The 21,542-nt window shown below is 44.1% G+C and overlaps 1 protein-coding gene and 1 long non-coding RNA gene across 3 annotated transcripts in view; both read right to left on the reverse strand.

Moving 5' to 3' along the window:
- Positions 1–5,363: 5,363 nt before the first annotated feature.
- The window catches only part of LOC106570930 (protein mono-ADP-ribosyltransferase PARP8), a 76,911-nt gene continuing 60,732 nt past the window's right edge, over positions 5,364–21,542 (reverse strand). The window contains exons 18-27 of the mRNA XM_045695428.1: positions 17,163–17,228; positions 16,632–16,699; positions 15,400–15,448; positions 14,195–14,307; positions 13,619–13,691; positions 10,691–10,760; positions 10,071–10,138; positions 9,897–9,966; positions 7,612–7,696; positions 5,364–6,323 (exon numbers count right to left, since the gene is read on the reverse strand). Coding sequence (XP_045551384.1) covers positions 6,221–6,323; positions 7,612–7,696; positions 9,897–9,966; positions 10,071–10,138; positions 10,691–10,760; positions 13,619–13,691; positions 14,195–14,307; positions 15,400–15,448; positions 16,632–16,699; positions 17,163–17,228 — 765 coding nt within the window. The 3' untranslated portion in view covers positions 5,364–6,220. The remainder of the gene's footprint in view (positions 6,324–7,611; positions 7,697–9,896; positions 9,967–10,070; positions 10,139–10,690; positions 10,761–13,618; positions 13,692–14,194; positions 14,308–15,399; positions 15,449–16,631; positions 16,700–17,162; positions 17,229–21,542) is intronic.
- LOC123727208 (uncharacterized) lies at positions 17,923–21,365 on the reverse strand. 2 transcript variants are annotated; one of them, XR_006759123.1, is made up of 3 exons: positions 20,040–21,365; positions 19,012–19,445; positions 17,923–18,864 (listed from the first exon to the last, which is right to left on the reverse strand). It is a non-coding gene; the product is annotated as an uncharacterized lncRNA (long non-coding RNA). The 2 variants fall into 2 exon arrangements; XR_006759122.1 differs by having other exon boundaries at positions 19,012–19,498.

Here is a 21,542-nt window from a genome sequence, read left to right on the forward strand (position 1 = left end):
CTCCCACAAAAACCTTATAGGACCCTCAATCAGAGGCAACAATAACCAGCTGCCTCCAATTGAAGGTCCAACCCCAATTAACTACACATAGAAATACAAAAGACTAGATAGAAAATATACTAACATAGACTAACAAACCCCGGACCACATAAACCAAACACCCCTCTACCTAAATACATATCCCAAACCACATAAAACAAACACCCCCTGCCACGTCCTGACCAAACTATAATAACAAATAACCCCTATTACTGGTCAGGACATGACAGTACCCCCACCCAAAGGTGCAGACCCCAGATGCACCTCACACAAATAACCACAAATAACCCCCAAAACAAAAATAAACTCCTTACAAAAGGGAGGGAAGGGAGGGTGGCTGCCGTCACCGACGGCTCCCGTGCTACACCCCCCCTCCCCAAACCTCCTACAGTGGAGGTGGCTTAGGCTCAGGCCTTAATCCCCTACCTGACCAGTCCACCCCACTGAATACCTCTGCCTGAGGCCAGTCACTGAAGACCCTGGACTGGGCTCTGGGAGCTCCGGACTGTAGGCCGTCTCACTCGGTGCCGGACTGTAGGCCGTCTCACTCGGTGCCGGACTGTAGGCCGTCTCATTCTGTTCCGGACGAGGTACTGTTGCCGGACACTCTGGACGAGGTACTGTTGCCGGACACGCTGGACGAGGTACTGTTGCCGGACACGCTGGACGAGGTACTGTTGCCGGACACGCTGGACGAGGTACTGTTGCCGGACACGCTGGACGAGGTACTGTTGCCGGACACGCTGGACGAGGTACTGTTGCCGGACACTCTGGACTGGGACTGGGCTGTCGCACTGGAAGCCTAATGCGTGGGGCTGGTAGTGGAGGTACCAGACTGGGGACACGCACCTCAGGGCTAGTGCGGGGAGCAGGAACAGGACGAGTTGGACTGGGCTGACGCACTGGAAGCCTGGTGCGTGGTGCTGGTTTAGGAGACGCCAGACTACACACCTCAGGGTCAGCACGAGAAGCAGGAACTGGATATACCGGGCCATGGGTAAGTACTGGAGGTCTGGAGCGCACCTCTCGCACAACCCGTCCTGGCTGGATGGAAATAGCAGCCCTGCATAAGCGGACTGCGGGTACAGGGCGAACTGGGCTGTGCAGAGGCCTGATGGCTGCCGTGCGTAGAGCAGGCGTAGGGTAGCCTGGGCCTAGGAGGCGCACTGGTGGCCAGATGCGTTGTGCAGGCATCCTCCTTCCAGGCTGGATGCCTACTCTAGCACGGCACTTGCGAGGGGTTGGGAATGCTCGCACCGGACAGTGCGTGCGCACGGGCGAGATCGTGCGCACTTCCGCATACTCCGGCGCGCTCTCCTCCAGTTGCTTCCCATAATAAGCACGGGGAGTTGGCTTGCGGCTCAATCCTGGCCCCGCCAAACTACCCGTGTGCCCCCCCAAAAGAAATGTTGGGGGTGCCTCTCGTGCTTCCCCATCGGCGCGTATAAAAGCCTCATACCAGCGCCTCTCCGCCTTGGCTGCCTCTATCTCCTCCGGTGGGCGACGATATTCCCCAGCCTGGTGCCAAGGTCCAGCCCCGTCCAGAATTTCCTCCCATGTCCATGATTCCCGACAGTCCTTCTGTTGCTGCTTCCTCCGCTACTTGGTCCGTGGTTGGCGGGAGATTCTGTCACATGTGTCGTGTGTGGAAGACCAAGACGCAGCGGGAAAATATATACTCATCTTCTTTTTATTTGGTGAAGAAGGAAAACACAATAAACGTATACAAAACACAAACGAACTGGACAGTCTTGTCAGGCAAACAGCTAAACAAGAACAATCTCCCACAAAAACCCATGAAACACAAACTCCTAATTATAGGACACTCAGAGGCAACAATAACCAGCTGCCTCCAATTGAAGGTCCAACCCCAATTAACTACACATAGAAATACAAAAGACTAGATAGAACATAGAAAATATACTAACATAGAACATAGACTAACAAACCCCGGACCACATAAACCAAACACCCCTCTACCTAAATACATAGCCCAAACCACATAAAACAAACACCCCCTGCCACGTCCTGACCAAACTATAATAACAAATAACCCCTATTACTGGTCAGGACGTGACCCATTCCCCCATCTCCATCCAACTCCCACTCACAGAAACCATTCTGAGTAAAGAAATTAACACATTGTGGTTTCTCAGCAAGTTTTAGTTTATTGAACATAAACAAGTACATAAGCTACTATTTTCATAACTTGTAAAAAGCCCCAAAAAGCTGAATTCGTTTGCAGAATAAAGAAAAAGCCATAAAAACTCAATACAGAAAATATTCGGCCTTCTTGTTGTGACAATATATTCAGTATGTATTGTTATATTATCATTAATTCATGTCTATAAGGCACCAAATGCTAAGTAGCATAATAACGTAATACAATTTTTTTTTTTTTTTTAAACCAAAATACAAAGACATCCAGATAAAAGAAAGTCACAAAGCAGATGAGATCAAAATAAATACTGCTGATCATCATATTGCTCATCTCCAACTGATTCATTTTTCCTGTGAAATATTTGACTTAAGTTTGTACTTTTGAGTTCCTTTTTTTTTAATGATTTTTTGTATTGATATTCATGATGTCATCCCTTGGTGCACTTGATTATGTGCTTCCAGTTACAACAATAGACCCTTTCATTAGATACATGATACTGTGGCACTGCCAGAAAAAATGTCAAGATATCCTATATTGTCAGTGTACAGATTATGAAAAATATTAGTAACAAAACGTCTTTGGAATCTTAAACTAAGTCACGAAACCTGTGCTTCACTGTATATTGACATGTACTGGTCAGGTTCGTATTACTAGTCCAACGACCGATATTAAAACTATATTATTATTAAATCATATTAATGTGATTTGGCCACTGAATTATGGAATACAATGAACAATGTGTTGCTAATTAACTCCCCGTCGGTGTTTATATTTGTTACAATAAACTTTACATATATTTAAAATGGTAAAATCATTAGTCATTCATTTTGTTTTATTAAAAAAATATGCCATGTTTACAGTACTGTTTTCTTAGGAAACTTAAGACTTGTATCGTGTACAGAATGGTCGGTGTCCTCTATGACCAATGTCTACTTTAAACTAACATCCATTCTTAGAAATATATAATTTACAGTGAACACAAGGGTTAATATACATCAATCTGAGCTCTCGATTGGTCATCAAAATCACAGCAATATATATATAAACAACAAGCAGCAAACACCAATGCTTAATATGTATAGAAGCCCCATAACAAAAGGAACCTATTTAAAATGTCATTTTAAATTGGGGTGTCGAGTATATATCCACCCATAGTTTTAAATCAAAAGTACAAATATCAATCTGAAATGTTTTATTTTATTTTTGAAAATAGGTGTTAAACTGGTTGTGAGTGGTAAGTGCGTGTAACATTTGAATTGGCAGATGGAACACATCCATACTGTAATATGTATAAATTCTTGACTGGAATCAAAGTCTTTGCCATTGTAAACCAGTTGACCCCCTTATAAAAAAGGAGAAGAAACCAATATATATGATATGTGAAGGAAATTGATCTACTTCCTAAATTAACACAGCATACATTTCTGCTGATTTTTTGTTGACGACATGTCAGTCAAAACTCTTTACACCAGGGTTGGAATTCAATCCGATCAGCCATTTTGGGCTACGCACCATGTAAAGGCAATGTTACCACGGTCGAGGAGATGGCCTAAGTAAACGCTGCAGATGTCGACTCAAATGGGAAATTACCTTTAAAATGTCAACTGCGCTAAAATGCGGATCATCCGCAGTCCTGATTGAATCCTGGCCTTAATGTCGATTCTACTCATTATATTACTGTGTGCCTCAGTCTACATGGAATGGTTAACAATATAACGTGTGTGTGTGTGCATGTATATATACACACAGAAATACTATATATATATATATATATATATATATATATATATATATATATATATATATATATATATATATATACATATATATACATATCATATATATACATACATATATACATATACATACATACATATATATATATATATATATATATATATACATACATACACACACACAGTACCAGTCAAAAGTTTGGACACACCTACTCATTCAAGGGTTTTTCTTTATTCTACATTGTAGAATAATAGTGAAGACATCAAAACTATGGAATCATGTAGTAACCAAAAAAGTGTTAAATAAATCCTTTGCCATGACAGCTTTGCACACTCTTGGCATTCTCTCAACCAGCTTCATGAGGTTGTCACCTGGAATGAATTTCAATTGACAGGTATGCCTTGTTAAAAGTGAATGTGGAATTTCTTTCCTTAATGCGTTTGAACCAATCAGTTCTGTTGTGACAAGGTAGGGGTGGTATACAGAAGATAGCCCTATTTGGTAAAATACCTATTTGGCAAGAACAGCTCAAATAAGCAAAGAGAAACGGCAGTCCATCATTACTTTAAGACATGAAGGTCAGTGAATACGGAAAATGTCAAGAACTTTGAAAGTTTCTTCAAATGCAGTTGCAAAAACCATCAAGCACTATGATAAAATTGGCTCTCATGAGGACCGCCACAGAAAAGGAAGACCCAGAGTAACATCTGCTGCAGAGGATAAGTTCATTAGAGTTAACTGCAGCTCAGATTGCAGCCCAAATAAATGCTTCACTGAGTTCAAGTAACAGACACATCTCAACATCAACTGTTCAGAGGAGACTGCTTGAATCAGACCTTCATGGTCTAATTGTTGCAAAGAAACCACTACTAAAGGACACCAATAAGAAGAGACTAGATTGGGCCAAGAAATACGAGCAATGGACATTAGACCGGTGGAAATCAGTCCTTTGGTCTGGAGTCCAAATTTGAGATTTTTGGTTCCAACCGCCGTGTCTTTGTGAGACGCAGAGTAGGTGAACGGTTGATCTCTGCATGTGTGGTTCCCACAGTGAAGCATGGAGGAGGAGGTGTGATGGTGCTTTGCTGGTGACACTGTCTGTGATTTATTTAGAATTCAAGGCACACTTAACCAGCATGGCTACCACAACATTCTGCAGCGATACGCCGTCCCATCTGGTTTGGGCTTAGTGGAGCTACCATTTATTTTTCAACAGGACAATGACCCAACACACCTCCAGGCTGTGTAAGGGCTATTTGACCAAGAAGGAGAGTGATGGAGTGCTGCATCAGATGATCTGGTCTCCACAATCACCCGACCTCAACCCAGTTGAGATGGTTTGGGATGTGTTGGACTGCAGAGTGAAGGAAAAGCAGCCAAGTGCTCAGCATATGTGGGAACTCCTTCAAGACTGCTGGAAAAGCATTCCAGGTGAAGCTGGTTGAGAGAATGCCAAGAGTGTGCAAAGATGTCATCAAGGCAAAGGATGGCTTCTTTGAAGAATCTCATAAAATATTTTGATGAATTTAACACTTTTGGTTTCAACATGATTATTATTATTCTACAATGTAGAAAATAGTAAAAATAAAGAAACATCCTGGAATGAGTTGGTGTGTCCAAACTTTTGACTGGTACTGTGTGTGTGTACATACATACATACACACCAAACATAATCAAGTGGAAAATAAGTTGTCGTTTTTCAGGTTATGAACCAGTTGTTGGAACAAATATATGACCTTAAGAAACAGTGCATATCAACATCTTCAGTATACATTGTACTTTAAAAAGGTACAACTCTATAGTAAACCAGGTCAGATGGATGGGACCTTTTTCCTAAACAGGAAAGACCTTTTTCCTAGACAGGAAGGACCTTTTTCCTAGTTATTTTTCCCCCGAAAAGGTCCCACATCTACTAGCAAAAAGTCTCAGAATATTCACCAAAGAGTTTTACCGTTTTAAATGTTCTCTACAAAAATGAAATCGTCCCAATCAAGTCAAACAGAGACGTACTGTGTCTTCAGGAAAAAACAGGATTCTCCATAGTATTTATGAAACTTAGCAAACTGTGTTTTTCCCTCGAGTTCTGTTGCGTTTCAGTTGTAAATATGTGTGATGGGGTTTCGCTGTAGCTATTTCTTTGAGGATTTCAAACTTTCAAGTTGTTTGTGTGTTCTCTGAAGTTGAGCGGAAGGAAACACTTTGTACGACGGGCCTTCGCAGCTCCAAAACAAATCCAGCTTTGAGCTGAGAGGTGGAGGAGAGGCAGCAGTATTGCTGTGTTGTTCATCCGGTGGCGGTCTGGTTGCCGATGACTCGTAGGATCTCTCGATGGATGCCAGCGTCTTGTGTGTTGATGCTCGTATCCCCCACTTGGCCATCTTCATAACTGGACCAGAAGAATCACACAAGAACACCACGTCTCAGTACCAACACCCAGAACAAATTCCCTGTGGGAACTCTAGCTATTAATAAAACTCTTGGAAAATGTCAAACGTAAATCTTTATTCACTAGTATTATCAAATACTGGTATGTATTATTTCTGTAATAACAAACCTCTTTGTTAAACATCTATTTTCTTTAAAGGACCTTTAACCCAAGTCTTCTACCCTAACCCCTAGCCTTCTACCCTAACCCCTAGTCTGCTACCCTAACCCCTAGTCTTCTACCCTAACCCCTAGTCTGCTACCCTAACCCCTAGTCTTCTACCCTAACCCCTAGTCTTCTACCCTAACCCCTAGTCTGCTACCCTAACCCCTAGTCTGCTACCCTAACCCCTAGTCTGCTACCCTAACCCCTAGTCTGCTACCCTAACCCCTAGTCTGCTACCCTAACCCCTAGTCTGCTACCCTAACCCCTAGTCTGCTACCCTAACCCCTAGTCTTCTACCCTAACCCCTAGTCTTCTACCCTAACCCCTAGTCTTCTACCCTAACCCCTAGTCTTCTACCCTAACCCCTAGTCAGCTACCCTAACCCCTAGTCAGCTACCCTAACCCCTAGTCAGCTACCCTAACCCCTAGTCAGCTACCCTAACCCCTAGTCTTCTACCCTAACCCCTAGTCTGCTACCCTAACCCCTAGTCTTCTACCCTAACCCCTAGTCTTCTACCCTAACCCCTAGTCTTCTACCCTAACACCTATTCTGCTACCCTAACCCCTAGTCAGCTACCCTAACCCCTAGTCATCTACCCTAACCCCTAGTCAGCTACCTTAACCCCTAGACTTCTACCCTAACCCCTAGTCTTCTACCCTAACCCCTAGTCTTCTACCTTAACCCCTAGTCTTCTACCCTAACCCCTAGTCTTCTACCCTAACCCCTAGTCCTCTACCTTACTCCCTAGTCTTCTACCCTAACCCCTAGTCTCCTACCCAAACCCCTAGTCTCCTACCCAAACCCCTAGTCTCCTACCCTAACCCCTAGTCTTCTACCCTAACCCCTAGTCTTCTACCCTAACCCCTAGTCTTCTACCCTAACCCCTAGTCTTCTACCCTAACCCCTAGTCTTCTACCCAAACCCCTAATCTTCTACCCTAACCCCTAGTCCTCTACCTTACTCCCTAGTCTTCTACCCAAACCCCTAGTCTGCTTTGATGAATTGGAGACCACTGTAAGGGATGTCAATAAAGGGCATACCGTCCAATAACTACTGCAAGGGATACTGTTTAAGCCTACTTACACAAAGAAGAAGCGTGTACAGACATGATCAGTGTTGGGAACGACCCAGATGTCTCCATGTTTGTGCAGGTCAGGGGATGTGATTACTGGAAGAGGACATAAAGAGTTTATTGCAAAAACAAAATGCTATATATTAATTTTCAGAAATGTTAGTAAATTAGCATTTATTGTTTAAAGAAATTCTGAAATTAAATCTTGTGCATTTTTTTCCCCCACAATCTAATCATGGCATGGTGTTGTTCAATGACAGTTGTGTTTGTTTAAAATCGTATCACTTTCAGAGACAAATTAGCATTTTGTTTGGCAAAATTCTATACGGTATATTCGCCTCACTCTGAGAAATCAGTAGTACTGCTAGGTTTTACACAGTCAAATGTAACAAATAACTACATGTTTTAATAAAGAACTGTTCAAATAATACATTTGTAAAAAAAAAAAAAATTATCAATTCAATACAGTAATAAGATCTGTATGCAAAACATTTATTTTTAGCAGATGCGCTTATCCTGGGTGACTTACATTCATCTTAAGATAACCACATATCACAGTCAATTATACAGGAAACAAACATTCTATTCCAGCTGAACAATGGATCAATACAGATGTAGGATTTGAATTTGATCACTTGTGTTGCTGAAAATTTAACTGCACAGTAGGAAATGCAACCTTGTGTATTCAATGTTTAAAAAGGCTTCTAGAGTTATAATTTCCACTTTAAAATGTAAGACTTAATTTGCCCTTAACAAAAAAAAAATTCAAACCTTAATTATAATTCACATTTCCTGTTGCTGCGGGATTATTTTCATGACGTAGCATACTGGCTCAAATTCAGATCCTACATACATCTGTAGCGTTTTGTGAAAAAAACATTTGAATACATATTTGAAATTGTGAATTTAAAAAAAATCTGTGAATAGTAATATTGTACACACAGGAAAGCAATACTTTCTGATGAAAAAGTCAAATGTGAAAAATTGGTGGATATAGCATTTTGGAAATAAACTATATATTAATATAGAGTTCACATGCAGTGGCTTCAGAAAGTATAGCCACTAACTCCACATTTTGTTGCGTTACAACCTGAATTCAAAATGGATTATATTAAATTTGTTTTAGGTTATTGTTCTGCTGAAAGGTGAATTCATCTCCCAGTGTCTGGTGGAAATCAGCCTGAACCAGGTTTTCCTCTAGAATTTGGCCTGTGCTTAGCTCCATTCTGTTACTTTTTTACCCTGAAAAACTCCAGTCCTTAATGATTACAAGCATTTCATAACATGATGCAGCCACCACTATGCTTGAAAATATGGAGTGTTACTCAGTAAATTGTTGTATTGGATTTTCCCCAAACATAACACTTTATATTCAGGACAAAAAGTGAATGGCTTTGGAACATTTATTTTGGCAGTATTACTTTGTTGCAAACAGGATGCATATTTTGGAATACTTTTATTCTGCAAATGCTACTTTCTTTTCTCTCTTGTCATTGAGGTTAGTATTGTGGAATAACTACAATGTTGTTGATCCATTCTCAGTTTTCTCCTATCACAGCCATTAAACTCAAACTGTTTTAAAGTCACCAGTGGCCTCGTGGTGAAATCCCTGAACAGTTCCCCTTTCTCTTCTGCAACTGAGTTAGGAAGGACGCCTGTATCTTTGTAGTGACTGGGTGTATTGATACACCATCCAAAGTGTAGTTAATAACTTCACCGTGCTCAAAGGGATATTATATTTCTGCTTTTTATTTTATTTTTTTACCCATCTACCAATAGGTGACCTTTGCGAGGCATTGGAAAAACCTCCCTGGTCTTTGTAGTTAAATCAGTGTTTGGAATTCACTGCTCGACTGAGGGACCTTACAGATAATTGTATGTGGGGAGGTACAGAGATGAGGTATCATGTTAAACACTATTATTGCACACATAGTGAGTCCATGCAACTTATTATGTGACTTGTTAAGCACATTTTTACTCCTGAACTTATTTAGGCTTGATATAACAAAAGGGGTTGAATACTTATTGACTCAAGACATTTCAGCTTTTCATTTTTTATTAATTTGTACACATTTCGAAAAACATAATTCCACTTTGACATTATGAGTATTGTGTTTAGGCCAGTGACAAAAAAAATAAATCTAAATGTAATCCATTTTAAATTCAGACTGTACCAAAACAAAATGTGGAAAAAGTCCAGGGGTGTGAATACATTCTGAAGGACACTGTATGTGTTATCAGTTAATGTCTCCATGGCTGTTCTGCGGTTTCTCCAGCCCAGAGAGCACATACGTACCTTCACATAAGGCTATGCACTTCAGGTTCCGACTTTGCAAAAACTGAGGCTGCTGTCCTTTCTTTGTTGACTGCAAAAGGACACAACTCTAGTGAATATAACGTTCATTTCCCCAGTTTACACCAGTTTTAACACCGTACCGTACAGAAGTTTGCGGTATGTCATTGTGATTACCTGTAAGTTGGTCTTGTTTGTAGCAGTTTCGTCCTTCGAAGTAACTTTCTGCTGCTTTTTGTTCATCCCTAAATGGAGAAATGTTATAATAACAAATCAGGGCAACATTTTCATGCTCTGGCAGTGTGAAAAAAAACAGCACATTTTCAAAAAAACAGAGGAGAGTAATTCATCTTGACTTTATTGTGCAGAAAGAACATGTCGACCACAGTGTCTTGGTTCACATACTGCAGAGTTAAACTGTTACATTGTAACTTTAAATTACTCTGGTAAGACAGACTCAGTCACACAATTTGTAATTCACATATTAAAGGCTCAGCGATATGACAAGACGCACAAAGTAAATAGCATAGCGGGTCAATTTCCGTAACTACTAAGAGCGTTGAAGCGAGAAGCTCAACTTGTCCCTCTGTTTTAGTGCCCTGGCTACCACACTGTAACCCCCCTTAAAGCCAACCCATGTACATGTGCAGATACTGTGTGTGTGTGGCTGTGTTGACAGCAAAGTCTTGCATCTCGCTCATCTCAATATCTGCGGTGCTGCTCGTGGTAACGTCATTTCGCTGAGTCTACTTTTTAAAATGAATTAAAAAGTTCCTGTAGATAGGTTTTCTGGGTACCTGAGTAACCAAATGATATGCTTGACATTGGGCTGATGTAGATTCCACTCCCGTAGATGGCGCCATGGAGCTGCCGACAGACAAGCAAACTATTAGAGGGGTTCGGTCTGCAGGGATAACATGCTAAATATATGCAACATATTTTAAATATGTATGGTAACGGTTAGGGCCGGGACGATACCAGCCAGTCAGTAGGGCCGGGACCATACCAGCCACTCAACAGGACCATACCAGCCGGTCAACAGGGCCGGGACCATACCAGCCGGTCAACAGGGCCGGGACCATACCAGCCGGTCAACAGGGCCGGGACCATACCAGCCGGTCAACAGGGCCGGGACCATACCAGCCGGTCAACAGGGCCGGGACCATACCAGCCGGTCAACAGGGCCGGGACCATACCAGCCGGTCAACAGGGCCGGGACCATACCAGCCAGTCAACAGGGCCGGGACCATACCAGCCAGTCAACAGGGCCGGGACCATACCAGCCAGTCAACAGGGCCGGGACCATACCAGCCAGTCAACAGGGCCGGGACCATACCAGCCAGTCAACAGGGCCGGGACCATACCAGCCAGTCAACAGGGCCGGGACCATACCAGCCAGTCAACAGGGCCGGGACCATACCAGCCAGTCAACAGGGCCGGGACCATACCAGCCAGTCAACAGGGCCGGGACCATACCAGCCAGTCAACAGGGCCGGGACCATACCAGCCAGTCAACAGGGCCGGGACCATACCAGCCAGTCAACAGGGCCGGGACCATACCAGCCAGTCAACAGGGCCGGGACCATACCAGCCAGTCAACAGGGCCGGGACCATACCAGCCAGTCAACAGGGCCGGGACCATACCAGCCAGTCAACAGGGCCGGGACCATACCAGCCAGTCAACAGGGCCAGGACCATACCAGCCAGTCAACAGGGCCAGGACCATACCAGTATTGCGAGACAAAACACAAAGCAGATTAAACTTGTTTAGGAAAAACGGCCTTAATGTTGGTAGCAAACACGCTGGTATCCAGAGTTACATGTATTTATTATCCAGGCTATATATACAAACAATATATTACATACAGCAGCTTTATAAAAGGACCAAGGCGTTTTGGTCTGCTTCATGTTTTCATTTTTTGGCATGCAAAAAAATATTGCGATACATCACAGCTCTAGTAACGGTGTGAATACTGTTTGTGTTCAGGTCTTGAAAGGTTATTACATTTACTCAGACCTACAGTATATCATACACAGTTGTCTCAGGCAGTTGAAATCACAGATTGTGCTTTTAAAAGGCTGATAATCAATTATTGGATTTAAAAAAATATACACTGCTCAAAAAAATAAAGGGAACACTTAAACAACGCAATGTAACTCCAAGTCAATCACACTTCTGTGAAATCAAACTGTCCACTTAGGAAGCAACACTGATTGACAATACATTTCACATGCCGTTGTGCAAATGGAATAGACAACAGGTGGAAATTATAGGCAATTAGCAAGACACCCCCAATAAAGGAGTGGTTCTGCAGGTGGGGACCACAGACCACTTCTCAGTTCCTATGCTTCCTGGCTGATGTTTTGGTCACTTTTGAATGCTGGCGGTGCTTTCACTCTAGTGGTAGCATGAGACGGAGTCTACAACCCACACAAGTGGCTCAGGTAGTGCAGCTCATCCAGGATGGCACATCAATGCGAGCTGTGGCAAGAAGGTTTGCTGTGTCTGTCAGCGTAGTGTCCAGAGCATGGAGGCGCTACCAGGAGACAGGCCAGTACATCAGGAGACGTGGAGGAGGCCGTAGGAGGGCAACAACCCAGCAGCAGGACCGCTACCTCCGCCTTTGTGCAAGGAGGAGCAGGAGAAGCACTGCCAGAGCCCTGCAAAATGACCTCCAGCAGGCCACAAATGTGAATGTGTCTGCTCAAACGGTCAGAAACAGACTCCATGAGGGTGGTATGAGGGCCCGACGTCCACAGGTGGGGGTTGTGCTTACAGCCCAACACCGTGCAGGACGTTTGGCATTTGCCAGAGAACACCAAGATTGGCAAATTCGCCACTGGCGCCCTGTGCTCTTCACAGATGAAAGCAGGTTCACACTGAGCACGTGACAGACGTGACAGAGTCTGGAGACGCTGTGGAGAACGTTCTGCTGCCTGCAACATCCTCCAGCATGACCGGTTTAGCGGTGGGTCAGTCATGGTGTGGGGTGGCATTTCTTTGGGGGGCCGCACAGCCCTCCATGTGCTCACCAGTGGTAGCCTGATTGCCATTAGGTACCGAGATGAGATCCTCAGACCCCTTGTGAGACCATATGCTGGTGCGGTTGGCTCTGGGTTCCTCCTAATGCAAGACAATGCTAGACCTCATGTGGCTGGAGTGTGTCAGCAGTTCCTGCAAGAGGAAGGCATTGATGCTATGGACTGGCCCGCCCGTTTCCCAGACCCGAATCCAATTGAGCACATCTGGGACATCATGTCTCGCTCCATCCACCAATGCCACGTTGCACCACAGACTGTCCAGGAGTTGGCGGATGCTGTAGTCCAGGTCTGGGAGGAGATCCCTCAGGAGACCATCCGCCACCTCATCAGGAGCATGCCCAGGCGTTGTAGGGAGGTCATACAGGCACGTGGAGGCCACACACACTACTGAGCCTAATTTTGACTTGTTTTAAGGACATTACGTCAAAGTTGGATCAGCCTGTAGTGTGGTTTTCCACTTTAATTTTGAGTGCGACTCCAAATCCAGACCTCCATGGGTTGATAAATTGGATTTCCATTGATTATTTTTGTGTGATTTTGTTGTCAGCACATTCAACTATGTAAAGAAAAAAGTATTTAATAAGATTATTTCTTTCATTCAGATCTAGGATGTGTTGTTTAAGTGTTCCCTTTATTATTTTGAGCAGTATATATATATATATATATATATATTTTTTTTTTACCTGAAGTCTTGTGTTGGATGCAACCACCAAACCGTTCCTCAAAATGGAGTGCCAATTTTCTATGTGAGAACCACTGAAGAGAGAAAAAGTCATTATTAATTATCCAATACATTATCTACTGTGTTAATCAAATAAAAGTTATTCTCTAACTGAAAATAGCAGTGATTTTAAAAACATGTTTCAGAAACATAGTGTACGATTGAAGTATTTAAAACAAGTGTAAAAATAATACTTGAAAACATTGAGTGCACTGTGTGCCTTCATGAGCATATGAATGATGATGTGTACTGATGTGTACTAATGTGTACTGAGGGGGAACAATACAATGGAAGACCAGCTAACCTTACCAACATATCCTGAAATAACATATTATTTTTCGATAGTTAAACTTGAAATGGGCATGGTCTAAATCGACTCGACAACCCAAAAAAAAACCCCATCTCTATATTTATCTTTCTTAAAATGACCCAACAAATCTAGTTATTTCTGGTTGTTTATCAACGTTAGCTGGTTTTGTACTATACCCCCTCTGCTACATATATATATATATATAAAAAATAAAAAAAGGGAACATACTGGAAAGCGAAGGTACTCCCAAAGAGGTTTTTGGCATCTCTGAAGTTGGACTCTTTGGCAGGAGGACTGCTGAGTAGAAGGAACTGGTGCGTGGTGTGCATGAACTTCAGCTGCTGCAGTCGTGACAGAGACACAGGAGACACAACACTTACAGGTGTACCAAATGGCTCCCTATTCCCTATATAGAGCAGGTAAAAAGTAGTGCACTATATAGGGAATAGGGCTGTAGTATAAAGTAGTGCACTATATAGGGGAATAGGGCTGTAGTATAAAGTAGTGTACTATATAGGGAATAGGGCTATAGTATAAAGTAGTGCACTATATAGGGGAATAGGGCTGTAGTATAAAGTAGTGCACTATATAGGGGAATAGGGCTGTAGTATAAAGTAGTGCACTATATAGGGGAATAGGGCAGTAGTATAAAGCAGTGCACTATATAGGGAATAGGGCTGTAGTATAAAGTAGTGCACTATATAGGGAATAGGGCTGTAGTATAAAGTAGTGCACTATATAGGGGAATAGGGCTGTCGTATAAAGTAGTGCACTATATAGGGAATAGGGTGCGATTTGGGACACCACACATTCACTCTCTCCTTTTCTATTCTCTCTGTTCTTCACAACTCTGTAATCAGCCTGTCTTCTGACCTCACTCTGTAATCAGCCTGTTTTTATTAACATTGTATTTAACCTTTATTTAACGAGGCAAGTCAGTTAAGAACAAATTCTTATTTTCAATGACAGCCTTGTTAACTGCCTTGTTCAGGGGCAGAACGACAGATTTTTTACCTTGTCAACTCGGGAATTCAATCTTGCAACCTTCCGGTTACTAGTCCAACGCTCTAACCACTAGGCTACCTGCCACCCCACTAGATAGAACTAGAGTTACTGAAAAACTACAAATAAAAAAATAAAAAACCCAAATGTAATATCTCTGTATGGTTAAGTCTGGCTTAATCTTAATCTCCCTAGACGATGTAATATCTCTCTGCTGGTATTTTCTCGTCCGGCGTTAAGTCGTTTCTGGGTGTTCCTGTGAAGTCCTAAAACAGGCTGATTTTATAGAATGAAGTCATTTGGTCGTCTCTCCTTCCAGTTCTCTGCTGCCAATGACTGGAACGAACTACAAAAATCTCTGAAACTGGAAACACTTATCTCCCTCACTAGCTTTAAGCACCAGCTGTCAGAGCAGCTCACAGATAACTCACTCTGGTAACTGGTAGTTTGACGATGTGTGACCTGTTACTGGATATCACCCTAGAGAGAAAAACAAAACGGGGGTTACATTAGACATTAACAGTTTGCAATACAATACCTCCCAGCTGCTAGATTGACCTGTTGTTACATACTTAAACTGTCATTCACACTTTCTCTTCTGTTGAATGTATCAATCCACTGTCTCATGTCCTGGTCTAACTGTACATTCAATATGACAGTCAATGTTTCTGACTACTGATTGAATTGCAGGCTGACAATGGCCTAACAGCCGGAATCATTGGTTTTGCTCCTTTTGCCTCTGAAATGAATAAATAACATAAAACAACTTGGAAACCTTTTTTCGATTGCTGACTCATGACACAAAATCTAAGGCTGTTTCAGGAAGAAAATGGATTTATTGGGGAAATAAAGTAAGGGGGTTTCTTACCATGGCAGTAAGGGGGTTCTTACCATGGCAGTAAGGGGGTTTCTTACCATGGCAGTAAGGGGGTTTCTTACCATGGCAGTAAGGGGGTTTCTTACCATGGCAGTAAGGGGGTTTCTTACCATGGCAGTAAGGGGGTTTCTTACCATGGCAGTAAGGGGGTTTCTTACCATGGCAGTAAGGGGGTTTCTTACCATGGCAGTAAGGGAGTTCTTACCATGGCAGTAAGGGGGTTTCTTACCATGGCAGTAAGGGAGTTCTTACCATGGCAGTAAGGGGGTTTCTTACCATGGCAGTAAGGGAATTCTTACCATGGCAGTAAGGGAATTCTTACCATGGCAGTAAGGAGGTTCTTACCATGGCAGTAAGGGGGTTCTTACCATGGCAGTAAGGGTTTCTTACCATGGCAGTAAGGGTTTCTTACCATGGCAGTAAGGGGGTTTCTTACCATGGCAGTAAGGGAGTTTCTTACCATGGCAGTAAGGGAGTTTCTTACCATGGCAGTAAGGGGGTTTCTCACCATTGCAGTAAGGGGTTTCTTACCATGGCAGTAAGGGATTTCTTACCATGGCAGTAAGGGGGTTTCTTACCATTGCAGTAAGGGGGTTTCTTACCATGGCAGTAAGGGGTTTCTTACCATGGCAGTAAGGGGTTTCTTACCATGGCAGTAAGGGGTTTCTTACCATGGCAGTAAGGGGTTTCTAACCATTGCAGTAAGGGGTTTCTTACCATGGCAGTAAGGGGTTTCTAACCATTGCAGTAAGGGGTTTCTTACCATGGCAGTAAGGCGGTTCTTACCATTGCAGTAAGGGGTGAGCTAAAGGATCATGCTTGTCCATCTGCCTCTTAATCTCCAGGTAAGGTGCCTGTAGAGAAACAACCTTCATTTAACTCCACTGGCTCAATGGGTACAAAGGGGCAGCACACACACAGGGGAGACATCGGAGATGATGAGAGACATGAGGAATTAGGTCCTAAACACGAAGAGGATGAGAGACATGAGGAATTAGGTCCTAAACACGATGAAGAGGATGAGAGACATGGGGAATTCGGTCCTAAACACGATGAAGAGGATGAGAGACATGGGGAATTAGGTCCTAAACACATAAGAGAGTTAAAGGCTGTCAAGGGTTAGGGTTAGTTACCTGGGACATTTCTCTGATAGAGGTGAGACTGGTTAGGGTTAGTTACCTGGGACATTTCTCTGATAGAGGTGAGACTGGTTAGGGTTAGTTACCTGGGACATTTCTCTGATAGAGGTGAGACTGGTTAGGGTTAGTTACCTGGGACATTTTTCTGATAGAGGTGAGACTGGTTAGGGTTAGTTACCTGGGACATTTCTCTGATAGAGGTGAGACTGTCAAGGGCTCTCATCACTCGTTCATAGTCCTTTTTCTGAAATGAACCACAATCATCATGGATCACAGGCTGTATGAACCACTTCAAAAAGGACACAGTGAAATTCAGCAAGGATCTACCGACAACAACTAAAGTCCTGTGCATATTCAACTAAAAGATCTCGATCTGGATTAGCCTTAAAAATCTTATATTTTACATTTTAGTCATTTAGCAGACGCTCTTATTCAGAGCGACTTACAGTAGTGAATGCATACATTTCATACATTTTTTCCCCCTTTTTTTCCCGTACTGGTCCCCCGTGGGAATCGAACCCACAACCCTGGCGTTGCAAACACCATGCTCTACCAACTGAGCCACACAGGATTTTTTTGGGGGGGGGGTGGATTTATTGCAGGAATTCTTCAAATTGCTGCTGATAAAAGCCATACCCTGGGGTTGAAGGCCTAAGGCTGTTAGTAAGTTCAGGGTTAGTAAGCCATACCCTGGGGTTGAAGGGCTGTTAGTAGGTTCAGGGTTAGTAAACCATACCCTGGGGTTGAAGGCCTAAGGCCTGTTAGTAGGTTCAGGGTTAGTAAGCCATACCCTGGGGTTGAAGCCCTGTTAGTAGGTTCAGGGTTAGTAAGCAAAACCCTGGGGTTGAAGCCCTGTTAGTAGGTTCAGGGTTAGTAAACCATACCCTGGGGTTGAAGGCCTAAGGCTGTTAGTAGGTTCAGGGTTAGTAAGCCATACCCTGGGGTTGAAGGCCTGTTAGTAGGTTCAGGGTTAGTAAACCATACCCTGGGGATGAAGGCCTGTTAGTAGGTTCAGGGTTAGTAAACCATACCCTGGGGTTGAAGGCTAAGGCTGTTAGTAGGTTCAGGGTTAGTAAACCATACCCTGGGGTTGAAGGCCTAAGGCTGTTAGTAGGTTCAGGGTTAGTAAACCATACCCTGGGGATGAAGGCCTGTTAGTAGGTTCAGGGTTAGTAAACCATACCCTGGGGTTGAAGGACTGTTAGTAGGTTCAGGGTTAGTAAACCATACCCTGGGGTTGAAGGCCTGTTAGTAGGTTCAGGGTTAGTAAACCATACCCTGGGGTTGAAGGCCTGAGGCTGTTAGTAGGTTCAGGGTTAGTAAACCATACCCTGGGGATGAAGGCCTGTTAGTAGGTTCAGGGTTAGTAAACCATACCCTGGGGTTGAAGGCCTGTTAGTAGGTTCAGGGTTAGTATACCATACCCTGGGGTTGAAGGCCTGTTAGTAGGTTCAGGGTTAGTAAACCATACCCTGGGGTTGAAGGCCTAAGGCTGTTAGTAGGTTCAGGGTTAGTAAACCATACCCTGGGGTTGAAGGCCTGTTAGTAGGTTCAGGGTTAGTAAACCATACCCTGGGGTTGAAGGCCTGTTAGTAGGTTCAGGGTTAGTAAACCATACCCTGGGGTTGAAGGCCTAAGGCTGTTAGTAGGTTCAGGGTTAGTAAGCCATACCCTGGGGTTGAAGGCCTGTTAGTAGGTTCAGGGTTAGTAAACCATACCCTGGGGTTGAAGGCCTGAGGCTGTTAGTAGGTTCAGGGTTAGTAAACCATACCCTGGGGTTGAAGGCCTGTTAGTAGGTTCAGGGTTAGTAAACCATACCCTGGGGTTGAAGGCCTGTTAGTAGGTTCAGGGTTAGTAAACCATACCCTGGGGTTGAAGGCCTGTTAGTAGATTCAGGGTTAGTAAACCATACCCTGGGGTTGAAGGCCTAAGGCTGTTAGTAGGTTCAGGGTTAGTAAACCATACCCTGGGGATGAAGGCCTGTTAGTAGGTTCAGGGTTAGTAAACCATACCCTGGGGTTGAAGACCTGTTAGTAGGTTCAGGGTTAGTAAACCATACCCTGGGGTTGAAGGCCTGTTAGTAGGTTCAGGGTTAGTTACCATACCCTGGGGTTGAAGGCCTGTTAGTAGGTTCAGGGTTAGTAAACCATACCCTGGGGTTGAAGGCCTAAGGCTGTTAGTAGGTTCAGGGTTAGTAAACCATACCCTGGGGTTGAAGGCCTGTTAGTAGGTTCAGGGTTAGTAAACCATACCCTGGGGTTGAAGGCCTGAGGCTGTTAGGAGGTTCAGGGTTAGTAAACCATACCCTGGGGTTGAAGGCCTGTTAGTAGGTTCAGGGTTAGTAAACCATACCCTGGGGTTGAAGGCCTGTTAGTAGATTCAGGGTTAGTAAACCATACCCTGGGGTTGAAGGCCTGTTAGTAGGTTCAGGGTTAGTAAACCATACCCTGGGGTTGAAGGCCTGAGGCTGTTAGGAGGTTCAGGGTTAGTAAACCATACCCTGGGGTTGAAGGCCTGAGGCTGTTAGGAGGTTCAGGGTTAGTAAACCATACCCTGGGGTTGAAGGCCTGTTAGTAGGTTCAGGGTTAGTAAACCATACCCTGGGGTTGAAGGCCTGTTAGTAGGTTCAGGGTTAGTAAGCCATACCCTGGGGTTGAAGGCCTGAGGCTGTTAGTAGGTTCAGGGTTAGTAAACCATACTCTGGGGTTGAAGGCCTAAGGCTGTTAGTAGGTTCAGGGTTAGTAAACCATACCCTGGGGTTGAAGGCCTGTTAGTAGGTTCAGGGTTAGTAAACCATACCCTGGGGTTGAAGGCCTGTTAGTAGGTTCAGGGTTAGTAAACCATACCCTGGGGTTGAAGGCCTAAGGCTGTTAGTAGGTTCAGGGTTAGTAAACCATACCCTGGGGATGAAGGCCTGTTAGTAGGTTCAGGGTTAGTAAACCATACCCTGGGGTTGAAGGACTGTTAGTAGGTTCAGGGTTAGTAAACCATACCCTGGGGTTGAAGGCCTGTTAGTAGGTTCAGGGTTAGTAAACCATACCCTGGGGTTGAAGACCTGTTAGTAGGTTCAGGGTTAGTAAACCATACCCTGGGGTTGAAGGCCTGAGGCTGTTAGGAGGTTCAGGGTTAGTAAACCATACCCTGGGGTTGAAGGCCTGTTAGTAGGTTCAGGGTTAGTAAACCATACCCTGGGGTTGAAGGCCTGTTAGTAGGTTCAGGGTTAGTAAACCATACCCTGGGGTTGAAGGCCTGTTAGTAGGTTCAGGGTTAGTAAACCATACCCTGGGGTTGAAGGCCTGTTAGTAGGTTCAGCGTTAGTAACCCATACCCTGGGGTTGAAGGCCTGTTAGTAGGTTCAGGGTTAGTAAACCATACCCTGGGGTTGAAGGCCTGTTAGTAGGTTCAGGGTTAGTAAACCATACCCTGGGGTTGAAGGCCTGAGGCTGTTAGTAGGTTCAGGGTTAGTAAACCATACCCTGGGGATGAAGGCCTGTTAGTAGGTTCAGGGTTAGTAAACCATACCCTGGGGTTGAAGGACTGTTAGTAGGTTCAGGGTTAGTAAACCATACCCTGGGGTTGAAGGCCTGTTAGTAGGTTCAGGGTTAGTAAACCATACCCTGGGGTTGAAGGCCTGTTAGTAGGTTCAGGGTTAGTAAACCATACCCTGGGGTTGAAGGCCTGTTAGTAGGTTCAGGGTTAGTAAACCATACCCTGGGGTTGAAGGCCTGTTAGTAGGTTCAGGGTTAGTAAACCATACCCTGGGGTTGAAGGCCTGTTAGGAGGTTCAGGGTTAGTAAACCATACCCTGGGGTTGAAGGCCTGTTAGTAGGTTCAGGGTTAGTAAACCATACCCTGGGGTTGAAGGCCTGTTAGTAGGTTCAGGGTTAGTATACCATACCCTGGGGTTGAAGGCCTGTTAGTAGGTTCAGGGTTAGTAAACCATACCCTGGGGTTGAAGGCCTAAGGCTGTTAGTAGGTTCAGGGTTAGTAAACCATACCCTGGGGTTGAAGGCCTGTTAGTAGGTTCAGGGTTAGTAAACCATACCCTGGGGTTGAAGGCCTGAGGCTGTTAGGAGGTTCAGGGTTAGTAAACCATACCCTGGGGTTGAAGGCCTGTTAGTAGGTTCAGGGTTAGTAAACCATACCCTGGGGTTGAAGGCCTGTTAGTAGGTTCAGGGTTAGTAAACCATACCCTGGGGTTGAAGGCCTGTTAGTAGGTTCAGGGTTAGTAAACCATACCCTGGGGTTGAAGGCCTGAGGCTGTTAGGAGGTTCAGGGTTAGTAAACCATACCCTGGGGTTGAAGGCCTGTTAGTAGGTTCAGGGTTAGTAAACCATACCCTGGGGTTGAAGGCCTGTTAGTAGGTTCAGGGTTAGTAAACCATACCCTGGGGTTGAAGGCCTGTTAGTAGGTTCAGGGTTAGTAAACCATACCCTGGGGTTGAAGGCAGCTGTTAGTAGGTTCAGGGTTAGTAAACCATACCCTGGGGTTGAAGGCCTGTTAGTAGGTTCAGGGTTAGTAAACCATACCCTGGGGTTGAAGGCCTGTTAGTAGGTTC

This window comes from Salmo salar, chromosome ssa15 (genome assembly GCF_905237065.1).
Source record: "Salmo salar chromosome ssa15, Ssal_v3.1, whole genome shotgun sequence".
NCBI lineage: Eukaryota > Metazoa > Chordata > Actinopteri > Salmoniformes > Salmonidae > Salmo > Salmo salar.